Consider the following 22,441-nt stretch of genomic DNA (forward strand, 5'->3'; position numbering starts at 1 on the left):
TCAAGACTTGTATCTGGTGGTTTTATATTGTGAATAAGCTTGTTGTTGGTGCTGAAGCTGATTTTTACTTCTGTCTTTTTGAATAGTGTTGCTACTTTGTCAGATACTATTGCAAGATATGGCATTTTTACATATTTGACTGCTGGGGTACTATCAGTTGTGGGTGTAGTTTGATGTTGTTTGTTCAGTTTATTTTTTATCTGTTGTGACATGGTATTAATTAAGAGAAGGATCATACCCATTGTTTGCTGCGGTATATGTTATGGTTTCTATTTCTTGTTGGAGTTCTGTATGTTGAAGTGGAAATTTATGTGCTTTGTACAGCACTGATCTACAAGCAGCTTTTTTGTTGGAGGAGGGATATGTAGAAGAGTTTGATACAACGGTGTCGGTGCCAGTAGATTTTCTGTAAACATTGAAAGCTACCTTTTGGTTCTGTTTAGATATGTTTGTCAAGAAATGCTGTGGTGGTGTTATCTTCCTGTTAAGGGTGAATTGAATATTTTTATGTAGGCTATTGAATTTGTTAAAAAGGTTTGTCACTTCATCCTCTGTACCATCAAATAGAATGAGGGTGTCATCTACATATCTCATATGGAATTTAACTTTGCTTGTGATGTTATCATTTAGTGTCAATATTTTATTTTCTATATGGTTGATAAATATTTCAGCTATTAGGCCACTGAGAGGGCTTCCCATTGATAGTCCTTGGTCCTGCTTGTAAATTTTGTTGTTAAAAGAGAAGTAATTACGTGAGAGTTCTAAATTAAGTACATCTATAAGTTCTATGATTTCTGGTTTGCTCATTGTCTTGTTTCTCAATAGGTTAATACTTATTATCTCAACTGTTTCAGCTACAGGTATACTGCAGTAGAGGTTTAAAATATCTAGGGACAGAAGCTTAGTTGAAGGTGGTACTGTCAAATCTTTCAAACTGATAATAAATTCATAGCTGTTCTTTACGGAATATGATTTTTCAAATGTGTGTTTTTCTACAAGTATGTCATTTAGTTCTTAGGCTGGGCTTGTTCCTTCTTGCTTCCTTATCTGACATTCGGTAGAAGATATCTCACTTCCGCAACTTCGTCAAGGTTTGGTGATTAATACGAAGTCTTGCTGTACAACCTGTAGCGCCGAGAAATTTCTTTTCGAGCCTTATTCCCAGAATTTACTTAGACAGAAGTTTTCACTGTCGATCGTGTTGTCGTCGGCAAAAGTTGAAAGTCCTTGTAGTGTTGATTAACTTCCTTTGGCTATCGATGTTTCACCTTTAGTCACAGCCAAACTCACACAAACTGTACTCCATCGTCCCATCTGCCTGAAAATATTAGTTTCACAGCGGATTTCTTAAAGTACTTCCACCCAACTAACTGTTACTTTTCGTCCTCTTATTTCGGATTATGATAGAGCGTGAAATCTATTACTCATAAAACTAAATTTTGTGTACTTTTATTGCTGAGATTTCACATCAAGCGATAAAGTCGAAGCCGGCCGTGGTGGTCTAGCGGTTCTAGGCGCTCAGTCCGGAACCGCTCGACTGCTACGGTCGCAGGTTCGAATCCTGCCTCTGGCATGGATGTGTGTGATGTCCTTAGGTTAGTTAGGTTTAAGTAGTTCTAAGTTCTAGGGGACTGATGACCACAGATGTTAAGTCCCATAGTGCTCAGAGCCATTTGAACCATTTGATAAAGTCGAAAGAAATTAATTAGTATCCCTCTGTTCCTATTCTTCTTCTTTCGCCCTTTCGTTTCATCCTGGTAATATTCCGTACTTCCTTCAAAAATGTCACTACCACAAGCCACTGGAATACATAGTTCAAAAATCTCTCAAAGACTTGCAATGAACACTCGTTTCTCAGAAATCATGTGTTCCACAATTAAATTTTTATCTGTTAATTAGTTGCTACTACTACTACTACTACTACTACTATTACTATTCCGTGTTCATCACAGAGATTCTGAGATCATATATGTCACACCAAGTGGCACATCTACATAACTACTCTGAAATTCAGAGTTTCGTGCTTGGCACAGTGTTCATGGAACTACCTTCAGTGTGTTTGTTTATCGTGCCAATCTCGCATAGCACGCGGGAGAAACGAACACATTGTTTTTCGTGCGAGGTCTAATTTCTCTTACTTTATTGCCACAATCATTTTTCCCTTTGTAAATGTTCCAGCAAAATGTTTTAACATACGGAAGAGAAAGTTGGTGACAGACATTTCGTGGAAAGATCTCTCAGCAAGTAAATGGAAAGATCTCTCTGCAAGTAAACACCCTTGTTTTAGTGACTGCCACCACAACAGGCGTACCGTAATCGTGACTCTCTCCCTGTTTCCCGATGATGAAATGCGAGCGCCCTTCTTTGAACATTTTCGATGTTAACCGTCAGTCCTATCTGGTAAGGATTGCTTATCGTACGGCAGTACTCCAGAACAGGACGGACGAGCGTAGTGTACAAAGTCCGTTTAGTAGATCTGTTAAATCTTCCAAGTCTTCTGTCACTAAAACGCAGTCTGATTTGCCTTCCCAACATCATTTTCTGTCTCATTGTTTCAATTTAAGTTGCGGGTTATCGTAATCCCTAGGCATTTAGTTGACAGACAATAATTATTTTGTGATTTGTTGTGTAACCTGATTTCACTGTCTTCTTTTAGTACTCATGTGGATGACGTCACACTTTTTATAGTGCGTTCCATTGACCCTAAACCACAGCCATTTGCGACTTCAAAGGTGTCAAGTTAGAGGATCGAGGGCTGCTGTGTTTTCTGATGAAAGCTATTTCTCCTTTGATGTCGGTTATGGTGAACCGTCCCCTTAGAGAAATTAATGAATTACTGTGCTGGTAAACCCCTTACGTTATTTGATTTTCAAACTGTTGAACAGAACTGAACTTACTCAGACATTTCGCTCTTTAATTATTCTGATCAACACTAAACTGACAAACAATATTTTTAGCGCAACGCAATCTGACTTTCAATAATCCCTACAAAAGAATGGCCCTGACTAACAATAACCTATACTTTTCATGAATCACTTACCTCACAAAAGCCTTCATTACTCGAACTACTGCAATACAGCGAGCGCCAATACTGCCAGCTAAATAAAAGATTCTAACTACTGAAGGCACTAACTACTGATAGGCATACTTAGCAAATGAAAGATTTTGATGGAGAACAAACAATGTATTTACCTTAATAGTGTTGAAAAGTCATTATATATATATATATATATATATATATATATATATATATATATATATATATATATATATCAGTTCATGATGTACAGTATTACAAATTTACCCTTTCTGTTGGACACACGTCCAGATCGTCCGCTCTCAAAACTCTACCATCTCTCTACACACATCCACCACTGCTGGCGGATCACCTCCAACTGCGCAACGCTACGCACTGTTCACATCCAACTGCCCAACTCTACAATAGCGAATATTACAACAATGCCAACCAGCCACAGACTGCACTTAGCACAGTCAGTGATTTTCATACAGAGCGCTACGTAACGTTACCACTATAAAAACCTAAACAACCTACTTACAATGGCCGTATTTTAGTTAAGACTAGGTCAGTTATTTTCAATCTACTGGCTTTCGGGCCGTACCCATGCAGCCATCTTAACAGTTCAGTCAATTATGATGATTCCAGTGCAAGGGCAAAACAATGCCCAGTTTGCGAGTGGAGAAAATCTCTGACCAGACCAGGAATCAAACTCTGGCCTCTTCGTTCTCCAGTCTGAAGTGCTGAGCATGCATCTACCGAGGCGGACAAGAAGAAAAATTGAGGGCCTGTAATCAAGCTGTCAGCGCGCTAGACACACTGGACGTACACTTGGAGTTAGGGTGTGGAATGCGATTTCGTATGACAGCGTGAGCACTCTGGTTATTATCCCACGTCACCGGAATGCAAATTTGTACACCACTCTGATGATTCGACCTGCTGTGCTTCTGTTCATGAACAATATTCCAGGACGTGTTTTCCAACAAGATAACACTCCTCCACATACCGCTCTTGTAAACCAACATGCTCTACCGTTTGTCGGCATGTAGCCTGGGCTTCCTCGATCACCAGATACATCTCCAGTCGAGCATACATGAGACTTCATCGGACGTCGTTAGCGTTATCGATAAACAGCATTAAAGGGCCCTGTATTGAACAAGTGCATTTAAATCAATCGCACAAACTGACATTTATAAGCTGTTGTTATAAAGCCCATGTATGAGAGTTATTAAAAGTTCCAACGGAACACTGACTCCCTTTGCCGTTCATAGAATGTTTTGTTTACCAAATTCTCCACCATGATATGGTTATCTTACACTCTTCTCCCTCCCCTCCCCTTCCCCACCTTTTGAAATCAAGTCGTGTCATAGATTGCAGGTTAGTGTGGACAGTTTCATTCGCGTAAATGTTATCGTAGGTGAAGCAAACTATTCGTTCGCCGAGGACGATGCAGGAAGTAAAATGTTGCCTGTTAAATCATACGAATCTTTCTTTCCCAGGTCCCACACACATGTCTCAGACGTGGAAAGTCAGATGCACATTTTAATTGCTAACAAAAAAATGGCTCTGAGCACTATGGGACTTAACATCTGAGCCTATCAGTCCCCTAGACTTAGAACTACTTAAACCCAACTAACCTAAGGACATCACACACATCCATACCCGAGGCAGGATGCGAACCTGCGACCGTAACGGTCGGCGCCTCCAGATTGAAGCGCCTACAACCGCTCGGGCACACCGGACGGATAATTGCTAACATGAGTTACAATAAAATCCAAAACATTTTAAAGAATCCATGACCTACTCCTGTATGGAATTTTTTTTTTCCTACAAAGTTCTTGAACTGCTAAACTTCACTGTACTGTCAAGAAGACATTTAATATCCAGTGAGGTTGCTGAACACGCGTGCATATGCATCTGAATCCTTTGTGATACTGCAAAGCCAGTCCATTTTAAGAGTTTTTACTTTTGGTATTTATCATAGTGCTTCTGAAAAGTGTGTATATTGCATAAAAAATGACAACACTCTGTGAAACGGATACCGCTGACTTCCTTCTTTTTGTTGTCACTACCCAAATTGGTGCTCAGTCCAGAAACACTTTGTCCAAAGGATGTTAAAACCCTAAATCTGGTTCCGGTGTTCGATGTAAGATATTAACTTTGCGTTGGAGCTAGCTATATGTATTCGTATTTGAAACGCAAAAGCTGACAGCTAAATTAGGTATTTAATTGTTCGCGCTAGGCGGCCGAATTGATTTAGAAAAATTACAGCGAGCCTGAATCAGGATATTTGAATGTTCTGCAAAGCAGGACATAAGGTGTGTAAATACTTACATTGGGTTAGTGCCTATATACAGTGGTTTCCTGGAATAGCTATTAATTTTAAAGAATAACTTCAAAACAAGGCATGACGTATTATTTTTCGTCTTATTTATGGATTCAAAGTACATTATAGAGCTCATAATGAGTGGAAATAGTAACAGCCCTTCCAACCCTCCGACCCCAAGGAGCAATTGATGTTCAACTCAAAAGCCTTTATAGTGTTAGTCGGATTCTGAACCAGATGTAGGGCTGTGTCTTCACTACAAAAAACACAGGATTCCGTTATAGAACGCGAAGTAATTCGCCAACGCTCCATAAAGCTTCCACCATACATATACTGAATAATGATAGTGAAAACTGCAAAACCATCAAAGACTGGTCGTAAATGAACTTCAGTTGAAACAGAATATACAGTAATGCAAATTGTCAACTGAAGGAACAGCAATGAAAGAACACACGGAGAAGATGAAAGCCACTACTCCCTGCAATAAGATCGGCACTGTATACTACGCAATCATTGGTTTCAAACAAATCTCTGATGTACTACAGTTCAGACAGTGGCTGTCATTATAAAGTTATTGTAATCGATAGCAGACAAACGTCATGAGCGAATGGAAGACAAACAAATTCCCAGACATAAATGGTTAGTGTTACAAGTGACGGTACAAGATAAAGAGAGGATGCCGTCTGTACCGTGCAGAGTAACAATCTGGAACATTTAGACGAGCACAATCATCCTGTAATACAGCACCAGCAATTTACTGAAAGGGAAGTCGTCACTCAGAGATTTACAAGTTGATCTTGCAGTCGGAGATGTGTACCTGCAGTCGGGAGCATTATGGATCCCTCCTTATAAGAGACAGCGTCACAGCCGGCCTTTGTAGTCGAGCGGTTCTAGGCGCTTCAGTCCGGAACCGCGCTGCTGCTACGGTCGCAGGTTCGAATCCTGCCTCGGGCATGGTAGTGTGTGATGTCCTTAGCTTAGTTAGGTTTAAGTAGTTCTACGTTCTAGGGGAGTGATGGCCTCAGATGTTAACTCCCATAGTACTTACAGCCATTTAACATACACTGATCACTCACAACATTATGACCACCGACCTATTATCGATATAAACCCGTCCTGGCGATAGCAGCGTCACCTGGCGACGAATGACTGCTAGTCGGACACAGGCATGGCACATGTACACTACTGGCCATTAAAATTGCTACACCAAGAAGAAATGCAGATAACGGGTATTCATTGGACAAATATATTATACTAGAACTGGCATGTGATTACATTTTCACGCAATTTGGGTGCATAGATCCCGAGAAAACAGTATCCAGAACCACCACCTCTGGCCGTAATAACGTCCTTCATACGCCTGGGCATTGAGTCAAACAGAGCTTGGATGGCGTGTACAGGTGCAGCTGCCCATGCAGCTTCAACAGGATACCACAGTTCATCAAGAGTAGTGACTAGCGTATTGTGACGAGCCAGTTGCTTGGCCACCATTGACCAGAAGTTTTCAATTGGTGAGAGATCTGGAGAATGTTCTTGCCAGGGCAGCAGTCGAACATTTTCTGTATCCAGAAAGGCCGGTACAAGATCTTCAACATGCGGTCGTGCATTATCCTGCTGAAAATGTGGGGTTTCGCAGGGATCGAATGAAGGGTAGAGCCACGGGTCGTAACACATTTCAAATGTAACGTCCACTGCTCAAAGTTGCGTCAATACGAACAAGATGTGACGAAGACGTGTAACTAATGACACCCCATACCATCACGCCGGGTGATACGCCAGTATGGCGATTACGAATACACGCTTCCAATGTGCGTTCACCGCGATGTCGGCAAAGACGGATGCGACCATCATGATGCTGTAAACAGAACCTGGATTCATCCGAAAAAATGACGTTTTGCCATTCGTGCACCCAGGTTCGTCGTTGAGTACACCATCGCAGGCGCTCCTGTCTGTGATGCAACGTCAAGGGTAACCGCAGCCACGGTCTCCGAGCTGATAGTCCACGCTGCTGGAAACGCCGTCGCACTGTTCGTGCAGACGGTTGTTGTCTTGCAAACGTCCCCATCTGTTGACTCAGGGATCGGGACGTGGCTGCACGATCCGTTACAGCCATGCGGATAAGATGCCTGTCATCTCGACTGCTAGTGATACGAGGCCGCTGGGATCCAGCACGGCGTTCCGTATTACCCTCCTGAACCCACCCATTCCATATTCTGCTAACAGTCATTGGATCTCGACCAACGCTAGCAGCAATGTCGCGATATGATAAACCGCAATAGCGATAGGCTGCAATCCGACCTTTATCAAAGTCTGAAACGTGATGGTACGCATTTCTCCTCCTTACACGAGGCATCACAACAACGTTTCACCAGGCAACGCCGGTCAACTGCTGTTTGTGTATGAGAAATCGGTTGGAAACTTTCCTCATGTGAGCAAGTTGTAGGTGTCGCCACAGGCGCCAGCCTTGTGTGAATGCTCTGAAAAGCTAATCACTTGCATATTACAGCATCTCCTTCCTGTCGGTTAAATTTCGGGTCTGTAGCACGTCATCTTCGTGGTGTAGCAATTTAATGACCAGTATTGTATCAGTGAGGATGCTGTCCGTGTGTAGGTTCCACCGAGGGCAATTTGTGATGGCCCGGAGGCTCGGCACGAGCCTTTCGGAGACTGCACGACTTCTCGGGTGTTAGAGGAGCGCTGTAGTAGGCGTCTTCAACACGTGGCGAAACAAAGGTGATACCACGTCCCAGCGTCGCTGGGTCAGTCAGCCGACGCTCATTACAGATTTCGGACGTCGTAGTTTGGGCAGACTGGTAAAGCAGGACGGGCGGTGAACTGTGGCGGAACTAACATCAGACTTCAGTGCTGGGCAGAGTGAAGTGTCGGCAGAAGTGCCAACACTGTGTGGTTAGAGGAGACCGAAATGCACGCTATAAGCTCACGCAGGCTGGCGTGAGGTCTGAAACAGGATACGTAATGAATGCTATAAAGAAAAGTACGTAGCTTCTGGAATACTTAACTTTAATCCATAATTGTAGAACATCGCTCTTGATGATACATGCACATATAATAAATATCAATTGAATACGGCGCCTTGCTAGGTCGTAGCAATTGACTTAGCTGAAGGCTATGCTAACTATCTTCTCGGCAAATGAGAAAGTCTTCGTCAGTGTCTGTTGCTAGCTACGTCGGCTGTACAACTGGGGCGAGTGCTAGTACGTCTCTCTAGACCTGCCGTGTGGTGGCGCTCGGTCTGCTATCACTGACAGTGGCGACACGCGGGTCCGACGTATACTAACGGACCGCGGCCGATTTAAAGGCTACCACCTAGCAAGTGTGGTGTCTGACGGTGACACCACACAGAGTACGTGTGTGTCTGAACACACGGTGCACCAACACTCCTAATGAGAAAGTCTTCGTCAGTGTCTGTTGCTAGCTACGTCGGCTGTACGACTGGGGCGAGTGCTAGTACGTCTCTCTAGACCTGCCGTGTGGTGGCGCTCGGTCTGCTATCACTGACAGTGGCGACACGCGGGTCCGACGTATACTAACGGACCGCGGCCGATTTAAAGGCTACCACCTAGCAAGTGTGGTGTCTGGCGGTGACACCACACAGAGTACGTGTGTGTCTGAACACACGGTGCACCAACACTCCTAACGGCGAGCCTCCGCAGCCGACGACCCATGCATATACCAATGTTAACACCACGACATCGGCAATGATAACTGAAATGGGAAAGTAACCATCGGCAGTGGAGACCACAGCTCTGGTATAGTGGCTAGCGGTGCTGCCTCTGTACCACGCGGTCCCAGATTCGATTCCCGGTCGGGGTTGGGATTTTCTCTGCCCTGGGGACTGGGTGTTTGTGTTGTCCTCATCATTTCATCATCATCGCTCTTGACAGTGGCTAGATTGGACTGTGAAAAAAAATTGGACTGTGTAAAAACTGGGACTTTGTACGGGCGATTATGACCGCGCAGTCGAGCGCCTCACAAACCACATGTAACCTTCATTGGTAATGGACGTTGCTGCAGACAAGCTGGCGGCGGTTCCGTTATGCTGTGGGGAACATTCACGTGGTCTCCATGGAGCCAGCGGAGCTTGCACAAGGCACCGTGACGGCCATGGAGTATCGTACACTGTTGGCAGACCACGTACCCCAATTCATGATGATCATGTTTCCCGACGTCAGTGGCGTTTTTCAACAAGGTAATGCGCCATTTCAGAAGGACAGTGTGATGGAGTGGTTCGAGGAACACAGTGGCGAGCTCCTATTGATGTTCTGGCTGCCAACTCGCCAGATCCGGACTCGATCACACACATCTTGGATGTGACTGAAAGTGGTGTCAGAGCTCATCGCCCCCGTCCCCGCAATTTATGAGAATTAGGTGCTTTGTGGGGGCAGATGTGGAGCAAACTCCCTCCAGCGACCTGCCAAGGTCTCATTGTTTCCATGTCACAATGCGTCGCCGCTGTTATCTGTGCCAAAGGTGGACGTACCGGTTATTGGGTAGATCGTCACAATCTTCTGGCTGAACAGTGTATTAGTCCGGTATAATAGAATGTAGAGCGGTCGATTTGACCGTGGAACGGAATTAAAATTAGCAATGGTACAAGTGCCTCTCCGAAATGCACCAATTGGTGACCTGCGAAGTATGTACAGGGTGTTTCAAAAATGACCGGTATATTTGAAACGGTAATAAAAACTAAACGAGCAGCGATAGAAATACACCGTTTGTTGCAATATGCTTGGGACAACAGTACATTTTCAGGCAGACAAACTTTCGAAATTACAGTAGTTACAATTGTCAACAACAGATGGCGCTGCGGTCTGGGAAACTCTATAGTACGATATTTTCCACATATCCACCATGCGTAGCAATAATATGGCGTAGTCTCTGAATGAAATTACCCGAAACCTTTGACAACGTGTCTGGCGGAATCGCTTCACATGCAGATGAGATGTACTGCTTCAGCTGTTCAATTGTTTCTGGATTCTGGCGGTACACCTGATCTTTCAAGTGTCCCCACAGAAAGAAGTCACAGGGGTTCATGTCTGGCGAATAGGGAGGCCAATCCACGCCGACTCCTGTATGTTTCGGATAGCCCAAAGCAATCACACGATCATCGAAATATTCATTCAGGAAATTAAAGACGTCGGCCGTGCGATGTGGCCGGGCACCATCTTGCATAAACCACGAGGTGTTCGCAGTGTCGTCTAAGGCAGTTTGTACCACCACAAATTCACGAAGAATGTCCAGATAGCGTGATGCAGTAATCGTTTCGGATCTGAAAAATGGGCCAATGATTCCTTTGGAAGACATGGCGGCCCAGACCAGTACTTTTTGGGGATGCAGGGACGATGGGACTGCAACATGGGGCTTTTCGGTTCCCCATATGCGCCAGTTCTGTTTATTGACGAAGCCGTCCAGGTAAAAATAAGCTTCGTCAGTAAACCAAATGCTGCCCACATGCATATCACCGTCATCAATCCTGTGCACTATATCTTTAGCGAATGTGTCTCGTGCAGCAATGGTAGCGGCGCTGAGGGGTTGCCGCGTTTGAATTTTGTATGGATAGAGGTGTAAACTGTGGCGCATGAGACGATACGTGGACGTTGGCGTCATTTGGACCGCAGCTGCAACACGGCGAACGGAAACCCGAGGCCGCTGTTGGATCACCTGCTGCACTAGCTGCGCGTTGCCCTCTGTGGTTGCCGTACGCGGTCGCCCTACCTTTCCAGCACGTTCATCCGTCACGTTCCCAGTCCGTTGAAATTTTTCAAACAGATCCTTTATTGTATCGCTTTTCGGTCCTTTGGTTACATTAAACCTCCGTTGAAAACTTCGTCTTGTTGCAACAACACTGTGTTCTAGGCGGTGGAATTCCAACACCAGAAAAATCCTCTGTTCTAAGGAATAAACCATGTTGTCCACAGCACACTTGCACGTTGTGAACAGCACACGCTTACAGCAGAAAGACGACGTACAGAATGGCGCACCCACAGACTGCGTTGTCTTCTATATCTTTCACATCACTTGCAGCGCCATCTGTTGTTGAAAATTGTAACTACTGTAATTTCGAAAGTTTGTCCGCCTGAAAATGTACTGTTGTCCCAAGCATATTGCAACAAACGGTGTATTTCTATCGCTGCTCGTTTAGTTTTTATTGCCGTTTCAAATATACCGGTCATTTTTGAAACACCCTGTATGTAGATGTATATTAGACCACTTAATTGCAACTGTAGTAATAGTTTTTTGAATGCCTTAATATTTCTTCGGCCTCAGGTGACAAGGATTCGAAACACTTACCGAAGTAGTTGGTAGCACGGATGTCTTAGATCTGATCTCCGTTGTGGAGGCGCTACACGTACTGCAAAATCCCGTCATCAGCTCAGTTTTAAATTTCTTTCCCATTCCATGCATTTGCTTTATCGTTGCTAATACGTATGGCTTCAAAACGTTGCCAGTAGGCTCAGGAGGCAAAGTTTACTCGTCATTAATTCTGAAAATAAATTTACGCGAATTTTCCACAATTTACAAGCGTTATGTTGCTTTTAACTACACCAATTTTGTAAAATTCATACCAGGTTTACTTGTTAAGTGATGTTTTTCTGTAGAAAGCAACCTCGCAGCGAACGATCTGAATGTGATGAACATTCCTTCATGTTTAGAGTTGAAACTTATTGAGGTAAAGAACACTTATCACTGTGGCTTGGTTCAAATGGCTCTGAGCACTATGGGACTTAACTTCTGAGCTCATCAGTCACCTAGAACTTAGAACTACTTAAACCTAACTAACCTAAGGACATCACACACATCCACGCACGAGGCAGGATTCGAACCTGCGACCGTAGTCACTGTGGCTTGCTAGCCACCTAATGTTACTAGTGCAGTCTACATCTAGGCTTGTGGGCTGCGTTTTGTCTCTCACGCAAGTCACATGTCTGAAGACACGTAGTAGCTTGGTCAGCTGTACCATATGGTGCCCAACATGTTTAGTATCTCTTAGAAGACTAAACCTACCAGTTTGCTTCAGTCTTATTTGTAAGCAATCGCGCAACTTGAACTTTTTACGCATGGATTTTTTATTTTAATTTCCATTCGTAATTCTAATGCAATAGCATTCAGAAGATCCGTTATTTGTTGAAAAATATGGTTACAATAGCTGTCGTTTAGCGAGGCGGGAGATTTCTTAAGTCTTCCGTGACATTTTACAGAGCTGATAAACAGACCTGCCGTCTACCTCCAACTACACGAACACGTGGAGCACTATTTTTCTTTCTTATTTATTCCGATTTTCATGCGAATAAAGCTCTTTTGCGACAGCCACACGTAAGGATTCTTGGACCGTAGTTCTTGTAAGATTCCGTCGGCACGTGCGCGGTGGCATTGATTGGATGAAGTTGAATACAGGCGCAGACGGCTGCTTCTCGGCAAGAACGACGTCGAGAGATGCCTTTGTGCTTGACCTTAGGAAGCATCGAGCTTCCACGTGTTGCTTCCCACAAAGGCTGTCAACGAGATGAAAATCAGAACGGTGAGAGGAAACTACGCCAGAAAACTTCTGAATTATACAGTCCTTCTTGTAGCGAGCATAGTATCCACATTTACGTGAAAGTACTAATGGCAAATATTTCGTGGAGTATATTCAATTAAAGTTTCAATGTTCACTTCAAGCAAAACTATTTTTTTTTTTCTTTTGGGATTACTTTCACTGACATTCACAGATTTAACAACTTCGGTCAAAAGTTTCGTAATCCGATCTGTGGCTTATGATGCATTAAACATACAAACACTAAAATAAAATGACTCAAGTGGCTTTGAGCACTACGGGACTTAACATCGGAGGTCATCAGTCCCCTAGAACTTAGAACTACTTAAACCTAACTAACCTAAGGACATCACACACATTTATGCCCGAAGCACGATTCGAACGTGCGACCGTAGCGGTCGTGCGGTTCCAGACTGAAGCGCCTAGAACCGCTCGGCCACAGCGGCAGGCAGATTTATTACACAGGTGGTGTGGCAGTGGTAGGTGTTCGGGAACTTAGCCTTAAACCACAAACACACAAAAGTATAACAGCTGTCAGTCAGTTCTCAGAGAAAATATCTCCCTAACAAAGAGTGTAATGCTGCGTCTAATGCTCCCTGAGCAGTATCGTCTCGCAGATAGCGTATCTGATGACCTCAGATGTTAAGTCCCATAGTGCTCAGATCCATTTTTTGAACTTGGTGAAAGTTCAAATCCGCAATAGCTGTTCATTGTGTTTTTCCCTAAAGTTCTTAATTATGTAAAAGTTCTTCAGCTATGGTTGCCCGACCTATAAGGTAATTTGTGTTTCATGGAATAGTTTACATCTAGCTTAAAACATCTCCCAGTTCATTCTTTTCATCATTTCCGTGGCGCTCTTCCGTGAGTTAAACTTGACTATTCGAGCAGTTATTCCTTGTGCACGTTCAGTATCCGCGGTTATCTATTGGTACGACTCTCATGCACTCGAACAATATTCTAAGAGGAGCAGCAGTAATACTTTGATGGCAATGTCCTTGTTTAACTAGCAATATTTTTCCAGTATCATACGAATGAAATAATTTCTGCCGCATGATTTCAAACTGTTGAGTGTATCCGATCAACCCAGTTCATATCTCCTCAAATTTATACCAAGAAGAGACTTGCTGGCAGTTTAAAATTGTGTGCCTGACCGGGGCTGGGACCCATTACACCAACGTATCTGTAAGACTGACAAATGGTACTGTAGCTTTTCCGTTTTGTGTAGTGCAGAAATTCACATTTCTATACATTTAAAGCAAATCGCCAATCTCAGTATAGCTATGACATCTTATAAAGAGTTGTATAATTTGTAAAAGATATGAGGTGATTATTGTTTGCTAGGTCAATAATATACGATATTAACAGCAAGCATCCCAAAATACACAACTGGCCATTAAAGTTGCTACACCACGAAGATGACATGCGACAGACGCGAAATTTAACCGACTGGAAGAAGGTGCTCTGATATGCGAATGATTAGCTTTTCAGAGCATTCACACAACGTTGGCGCCGGTGGCGACACCTACAGCGCGCTGACATGAGGAAAGTTTCCAAACGATTTCTCATACACAAACAGAAGTTGACCGGCGTTGCCTGGTGAAACATTGTTGTGATGCCTCGTGTAAGCAGGAGAAATGCGTACCATCACGTTTCAGACTTTGATAAAGGTCGGATTGTAGCCTATCTCGATTGCGGTTTATCGTATCGCGACATTGCTGCTCGCGTTGGTCGAGATCCAATGACTGTTAGAAGAATATGGAATCGGTGGGTTCAAGAGGGTCATACGGAACGCCGTGCTGGATCCCAACGGCCTCGTATCACTAGCAGTCGAGATGATAGGCATCTTATCCGCATGGCTGTAACGGATCGTGCAGCCACGTCTCGATCCCTGAGTCAACAGATGGGGACGTTTGCAAGACAACAACCATGTGCACGAACAGTGCGACGACGTTTGCAGCAGCGTGGACTATCAGCTCGGAGACCGTGGCTGCGGTTACCCTTGACGCTGCATCACAGACAGGAGCGCCTGCGATGGTGTACTCAACGACGAATCTGGGCGCACGAATGGAAAATCGTCATTTTTTCGGATGAATCCAGGTTCTGTTTACAGCATCATGATGGTCGCATCCGTGTTTGGCGACATCGCGGTGAACGCACATTGGAAGCGTGTATTCGTCATCGCCGTACTGGCGAATCACCCGGCGTGATGGTATGGAGTGGTATTGGTTACACGTCTCGGTCACCTCTTGTTCGCACTGACGGCACTTTGGACTGTGGACGTTACATTTCAGATTTGTTACGACCTGTGGCTCTACACTTGATTTGATCCCTGCAAAACCCTACATTTCAGCAGGATAATGCACGACCGCACGTTGCAGGTCCTGTACGGGCCTTTCTGGGTACAGAAAATGTTCAACTGCTGCCCTGGCCAGCACATTCTCCAGATCTTTCACCAATTGAAAACGTCTGGTCAATGGTGGCCGAGAAACTGGCTCGTCACAATACGCCATCCACTACTCTTGATGAACTGTGGTATCGTTTTGAAGCTGCATGGGCAGCTGTACCTGCTCACGCCATCCACGCTCTGTTTGACTCAATGCTCAGGCGTATCAAGGCCGTTATAACGGCCAGAGGTGGTTGTTCTGGGTATTGATTTCTCAGGTTCTATGCACCCAAATTGCGTGAAAATGGAATCACATGTCAGTTCTAGTATAATATATTTGTCCAATGAATACCCGTTTATCATCTGTATTTCTTCTTGGTGAAGCAATTTTAATGGCTAGTAGTGTACTTCCCTGGCGCATGACTGAAGTTACTTACTTATTCATCTTTCGATGATTCTCCATCAAAGATGTGCTACGTACTCCCAACGAAGAAATTCTAAAGTCACAACTTCAACTTGATACCACTGACGAACATACTTCGGTTAATAAGCGATCGTCTGGTACAATTTCTAAGTAACCAGGAGCGGTCTATGGGGAAATATTTGTGTGCTGGCTTTGCAACGACAGGTTGATGTGTTGCAGACACAACGTCGCCGTCGCAGATGCTGCTATTCAACGGACTGTACGTCTCGGGCCGCTGGGCTGTGCCCTTCAGCCGAGTAGCCGAGCCGCAGCCGTTCCACAAGACAGGCTCTGCTGAGGTGTCTGTGTCTATGGTCAGCGCTGCCGGCTCCATCCGGGGAGGCAACCTGACGGACCTCGACGCCGTTGCGGTGGAGTTTCCATATGAGGTATTGTACGTCTGCACGGAAAATGCACTCGTTAGAGGTGTCAGCAGACTGATGTATCTCAACACCTGCTCTTACATTCACAACCTCACTGTTTAATCTTATTCACTGACCGAAAAAGAAAATCACAGCACCAAGGAGGAGCGGTACGACACAAACGAAAGTTGAAAGGCTTGTCTCTAAATCTGAAAGGTGTGTATTAAAATTTCGCTCCAGCCGCGGAAGAGTGGATCTACTAGCGTTACTATGAGGATCAAATCAGATTTGCTTTAAATTTCCTCTGTGAAACGTCCCCTTGGAAAAATTTATCAATTACTGTACTGGTTAACCCCTCCCCCCCCTTACGTTATTTGATTTTCAAACAGCTGAACAAAACTGAACGTGCTCAGACATTTCTCTCTTTACTTATTCTGATCATCAATAAACTGACACACAATATTTTTTTTAGCGCAACGCAATCTGACTTTCAATAATCCCTACAAAAGAATGGCCCTGACTAACAATAACCTATAACTTTCATGAATCACTTTCCTCCCAAAAATCTTCGTTACTCAAACTACTGCAGTATAGCGTGCGCCAATACTACCGGCTAAATAAAGGATTCTAACTACTGATAGGCATAGTTAGCAAATGCAAGATTTTGATAGAGAACAAACAATGTATTTACCTCAATGTTCAAAAGTCATCTGTTCAAAAGTCATCATATATATATATATATATATATATATATATATATATATATCAGTTCATGATAACCAGTATTACAAATGTACTCTTTCTGATGGACACACGTCCAGATAGTCCGCTCTCAAAATTCTGCCTTCTCTCTCTCCCCACATCCACCACTGCTGGCGGCTCACCTCCAACTGCGCAACGCTAAGCGCCGTTCAATGCAACTGCCCAACACCACAATAGCAAATATTCCAACAATGCAAATCAGCCACAGATTTCACACAGAACAGTCAGTGATTTTCATATAGAGCACTATGTGGCGTTACTAACATAAAAACCTAAACAGCCTACTTACATCTGTAACGGTCGTGGGTGTTAATTTAATTTGAAATTGGACATGGTGAGTTGACATTAGTCAAGAAAAATCGACAAAGACGCAATTATCAATACCGCACTGAGTTTGAACCAGGTCGTGGAATAGGGCGACTACAAGCAGGATGTTCCCTCTGCATTATTGTAGAGAGACTTCGCAAGAATGCAGCCACTGCACAAGATTGCTGACAGCGGCGGTCACGAGAATGTACGGTCGCAAGAAGACCGGACTCCGGGCAACCACGTGGCACTACCGAGAGGAAAGACCGTAGTGTTCGACGTAGGGGTCTCGCGCATTTTACTGCATCTGCAGCAGCAATTTTCATAAGCCCCCCCCCCCCCGTCCCCTCTCACCAGGGGCTCACCGCTCTTTGGCGGGTTCGCGCTTTGCTACCACGGCGCCTCAGCCTTTGTAGCATCTTTCCCCTTCCATGCTACATATCTGTCCTCTTGCTGTTCGTTTCCCCCTGCCTTGGGGAACATGCCTTAGTTGTTTCTGGAAACGAATTCCGCATTTTCGGTAGTCAGTATCAGAATACTCTCCACTGTTATTTTTATTTTTTTCTTCTTTCACCTCTACCTTCTCCTGTCCTTCCTCCGTTTGAGGTTCCTCTTTTTCTTCGTTTTCACTGTGCCCTCCTGAAGGCCAGCCCACGCGTCTGACGAGTAAAAGGTGACTGGGTAACGCGTAATTCCCAGTCCTGGGTCGATAGGTAGAGTTCGCGTGCACCCTCTGGTATAGGTCAGACCCAGGGAGGCGTGACAGCCTGAGCTGCTACCTTTCCAAATTGCCGATTGGCCCCTCTGTCAGGCATTCTGGAGGTGTGACCTGAGGTGTGAACAATCACCTAAGGCTCCTGCACCCCTTTCTGAAGGGGCCCCCAGTTGGAAGGAGCTCTATCAGAGTCGCTGGAAATCACGAGGATTTTCTCACAATGAGGCAATCATCTACACAGTTAACGGCTAAGAAACGTAAATGGAGTGAGGCTAATGATTCAAAGACCCTCCCAGCTGCACCACGGTTCCTCGTGGTTTCACATACTGATGAGAGTCAGCCCTTTGTCACGGTAAATCCGTTTATTATTCAGAAAACGCAATTGCTGGTCCTGTGAAATCCTGCTCTAGTTTACGCCGTAGCACTTTGCTTTTGGAAACTACTTCTGATTCTAAAGCACAACTGCATGCAGCTTCGCTCCTCCATGCCTATCCTGTTCGTGTCGAGGCCCATCAAAGGCTGAATTCTTCATGTAGTGTTATCTACACTAGGCTGCTCGATGGTTTGACCGAGGTAAAAATCCAAACGCACCTCTTTGATGAGGGTGTCATTGCAGTACATTGGGTGTCTCCTTAGTGCCCACATGCTCTCTCTCTCTCTTTTGACAGAGTGGTTCTTCCATCAAAGATCAAAGCAGGTTATGAAGTTATCGCAGTCCGTCCGTTAATACTGAATCCGATGCATTGCCACCAGTGTCATCGTTACAACCACAGTCGAGAGTCCTATCGACACCCAGGCCAAATGTGTAAGCTGTAGTAGGGATGCATGAGGGCGCTCGTCCACCTCCTCCTCCCCGCTGCACCAACTACAAAGGCGACACTGCCGCCTTCTCCCGCAACTGTCCAATGTATCTGGATGAGTGGGCTGTCCAGGATATCCGGATGAAGGGAAAAGTGCCTTATCAGGTCGCTCGCAAGTTGTTTGCTGGTAGGAAACCTTGCATTCTACCATCTGGCACCTACAGTACTGTTGTTGTTACATTTCGCTCCATTAAGGATATGACAACGCAGACATGCGACCTCAAATTTAACACCGCGGTTGTGAAACCGCCCAACGTCACGGTAGCGTCCCCGTCTCCTCCTCCAACTGTGTAACGCGCCACAAAACTTTATCCTCTAGGGACAAAAAGTCCGGTGAAGACTTTCTACGTCCCTCAAGCTAGCCAGCCAGCCAGCCAACTAACCAACTAACCAACGAACCAACGTCTGAGTCTTCCTCCGCAAACCAGAATGGCTCGAAGAAGTCAAAGACATACGGCCTTCTCCTTCGCAGAGTCGAAGATTCTCTTCGATGGTGTCGCCAAGTGATACCATCGCCTGGCCAACCTCCGTGTCGCTGGTGCCCACCACTACCAGTTTCTCTGCCCTCGACTCCGCTGGCCGACAGAAGGAGAATGTCGACGCTTCTGTAGACATAATGGAGCAGGATCCTCCTTCCTCTGTGCTCTGTATCAGCGAGTGTTCGAAGGGTGGCACTCGGCAGCAGCCTAGGTTACACCCCTTCATTTTTTCCTCGTCATGACTCTCCTCCAATGGAACGTTCGCGGTCTTCGATCCAACAAAGACGATTTACGGCTGCTCTTAAAATCGCAGCGTCCATTTGCTGCCTCCCTTCAGGGAGCTCTCGCATTTCTTCCCAGTCCGTTTTGGCCTTCCCCTGAGGACGGATTCCAGTTCATGGGGGATTTATGCTGCTCATACAGTATGACATTCATAATCCTCGTACCTCAGCCCGCTAGTGGTTACATTCCCTCCCATGATCTCTGTGTTGCCGTCTGTCGGTAAGTGGTGTCACTTTGGGATCACCACAGGTCCTCCCTTCAGGAAACAAGCTCCGGGTTATTAAGCCTCTCCCATCAGCTTGGGCGACCTCTTCTCGGCCCTCTCGCCTTGATCATTTTAGCTAGGTTGCGCAACGCGCGGACTGTCGACTGCGTTTTACTTTTTATCCGTCGTAGCAATATGGCGAACGCCATTTAATTTTTAGTTCATAACCTCCGTTTCTCTATGGCGTATTTAATAGACCTTTTTCCCCGTCCCTGGTTCAAATGGCTCTGAGCACTACGCGACTTAACTTCTGAGGTCATCAGTCGCCTATAACTTAGAACTAATTAAACCTAACTAACCTAAGGACATCACACACATCCATGCTCGAGGCAGCATTCGAACCTGCAACCGTAGCGGTCGCTCGGTTCCAGACTGTAGCGCCTAGAACCGCACGGCCACTCCGGCCGGCTCCGCGTCCCTGTTTTTAGCTGTCTTCTCTTCCGTCGATTGGGATTAACGTCTAATCGTTTTTAACTCCTCTTAGTCTTAGTGTTCTATGGTCCTGATGTAGGCGCGTATGACCCTAGTTGTTTATGCGCCCTAAACAAAACAAACAAGGACAGCTCAGTCAAACGCCTCGTAACGTGCATTTCACTAACTCCAAACCCTGCCATTTGCGACTTACGTGATACCAAGCGGGAGCTAATTGGATGGTAGGGTGGAGGTATTTTGCGTTTTCTGATGACAGCTGATTCGCCTTGGTGTCAGTGACGGCCGTTTGTTGGTTAGAAGGTGGCCAGTTGAGATCCTGCAACCATCGTGAATGCATGCCTGACACTGTGGACCTGAACGTAAATTTAGGGTGTGGAGTGCGATTTCGTATGGCAGCAGGAACGCTATCGTTGTTATCCCATGCACTCCGAATGCAAATTTGTTCGTCCTTCTGGTGATTCGATCTGTTGTGCCGCCGTTCACGAACGGCATTTTTGAAATTCGTGGTAAGTCTTATGGGACCAAACTGCTGAGGTCATCGGTCCGTAAGCTGACACACTACTTACTCTAACTTAAACTAACTTACGCTCAGGACGACACACACACACACACACACACACACACACACACACACACACACACACACACACACACACACGCCCGAGGGAGGACTCGAACCTCCGACGGGGGAAGCCGCACGGACCGTGACAATACTCCCTAAGATCGCTCGGCTACCCCGCGACGAACGGAATTCCAGAAGGTGTTATCCAACAGCATACACATACCGCTGTTGTGAGCCAACATTACGTACAGTGTGTCGACATGTTGCCTTAGCTTGCTCGATCACCCGATCAGTCTCCAATCGAGCACATATGAGACATAATCAGACAATAACTCCAGCGTCGTCCGCAGGTCGTGGTCGTGCGGTAGCGTTCTCGCTTCCCACGCCCGGGTTCCCGGGTTCGATTCCCGGCGGGGTCAGGGATTTTCTCTGCCTCGTGATGACTGGGTGTTGTGTGATGTCCCTAGGTTAGTTAGGTTTAAGTAGTTCTAAGTTCTAGGGGACTGATGACCATAGATATTAAGTTCCATAGTGCTCAGAGCCATTTGAACTCCAGCGTCATCCACAACCAGCATTGACCGGCCAAGGCGTGGAACCCCATCCCACAAATTGACATCCGGCACCTGTACAACACAACACGTGCGCGTCTGCATGCTCACATTCAACGTTCTGGTGATTAAACCGGAAAACGATGATCACATATTTTGACTGTCAAGAAATGATCTACCAGCATGCAGTTCCCTCTCATACTATGTATCAGTATTGGCTAGACTGAGGAATTGCAAGAAAACGACCTGGGCTCTCTGAGTGGAAGGCGACTTCATGTTGACAACGCGCGGTCGCAAGTACACTACTGGCCATTAAAATTGCTACACCAAGAAGAAATACAGATGATAAACGGGTATTCATTGGACAAATATATTATACTAGAACTGACATGCGATTACATTTTCACACAATTTGGGTGCATAGATCCTGAGAAATCAGTACCCAGAACAACCACCTCTGGCCGTAATAACGGCCTTCATACGCCTGGGCATTGAGTCAAACAGAGCTTGGATGGCGTGTACAGGTACAGCTACCCATGCAGCTTCAACACGATACCACAGTTCATCAAGAGTAGTGACTGGCGTATTGTGACGAGCCAGTTGCTCGGATACCATTGACCAGACGTTTTCAATTGCTGAGAGATCTGGAGAATGTGTTGGCCAGGGCAGCAGTCGAACATTTTCTGTATCCAGAAAGGCCCGTACAGGACCTGCAACATACGGTCGTGCATTATCCTGCTGAAATGTAGGGTTTCGCAGGGATCAAATCAAGGGTAGAGCCACAGGTCGTAACAAATCTTAAATGTAACGTCCACAGTCCAAAGTGCCGTCAGTGCGAACAAGAGGTGACCGAGACGTGTAACCAATACCACTCCATACCATCACGCCGGGTGATACGCCAGTACGGCGATGACGAATACACGCTTCCAATGTGCGTTCACCGCGATATCGGCAAAGACGGATGTGACCATCATGATGCTGTAAACAGAACCTGGATTCATCCGAAAAAATGACGTTTTGCCATTCGTGCACCCGGGTTCGTCGTTGAGTACACCATCGCAGGCGCTCCTGTCTGTGATGCAGCGTCAAGGGTAACCGCAGCCATCGTCTCCGAGCTGATAGTCC

At 45.4% G+C, this 22,441-nt stretch overlaps 1 protein-coding gene across 1 annotated transcript in view; it reads left to right on the top strand.

The window, feature by feature from the left end:
- Positions 1-22,441, top strand: part of LOC126249179 (serine protease inhibitor 3/4) — a 92,353-nt gene that overhangs the window by 49,449 nt on the left and 20,463 nt on the right. Inside the window, exon 5 of the mRNA XM_049950834.1 lies at positions 15,924-16,132. Coding sequence (XP_049806791.1) covers positions 15,924-16,132 — 209 coding nt within the window. The remainder of the gene's footprint in view (positions 1-15,923; positions 16,133-22,441) is intronic.

This window comes from Schistocerca nitens, chromosome 3, assembly GCF_023898315.1.
Source record: "Schistocerca nitens isolate TAMUIC-IGC-003100 chromosome 3, iqSchNite1.1, whole genome shotgun sequence".
Classification (NCBI taxonomy): domain Eukaryota; kingdom Metazoa; phylum Arthropoda; class Insecta; order Orthoptera; family Acrididae; genus Schistocerca; species Schistocerca nitens.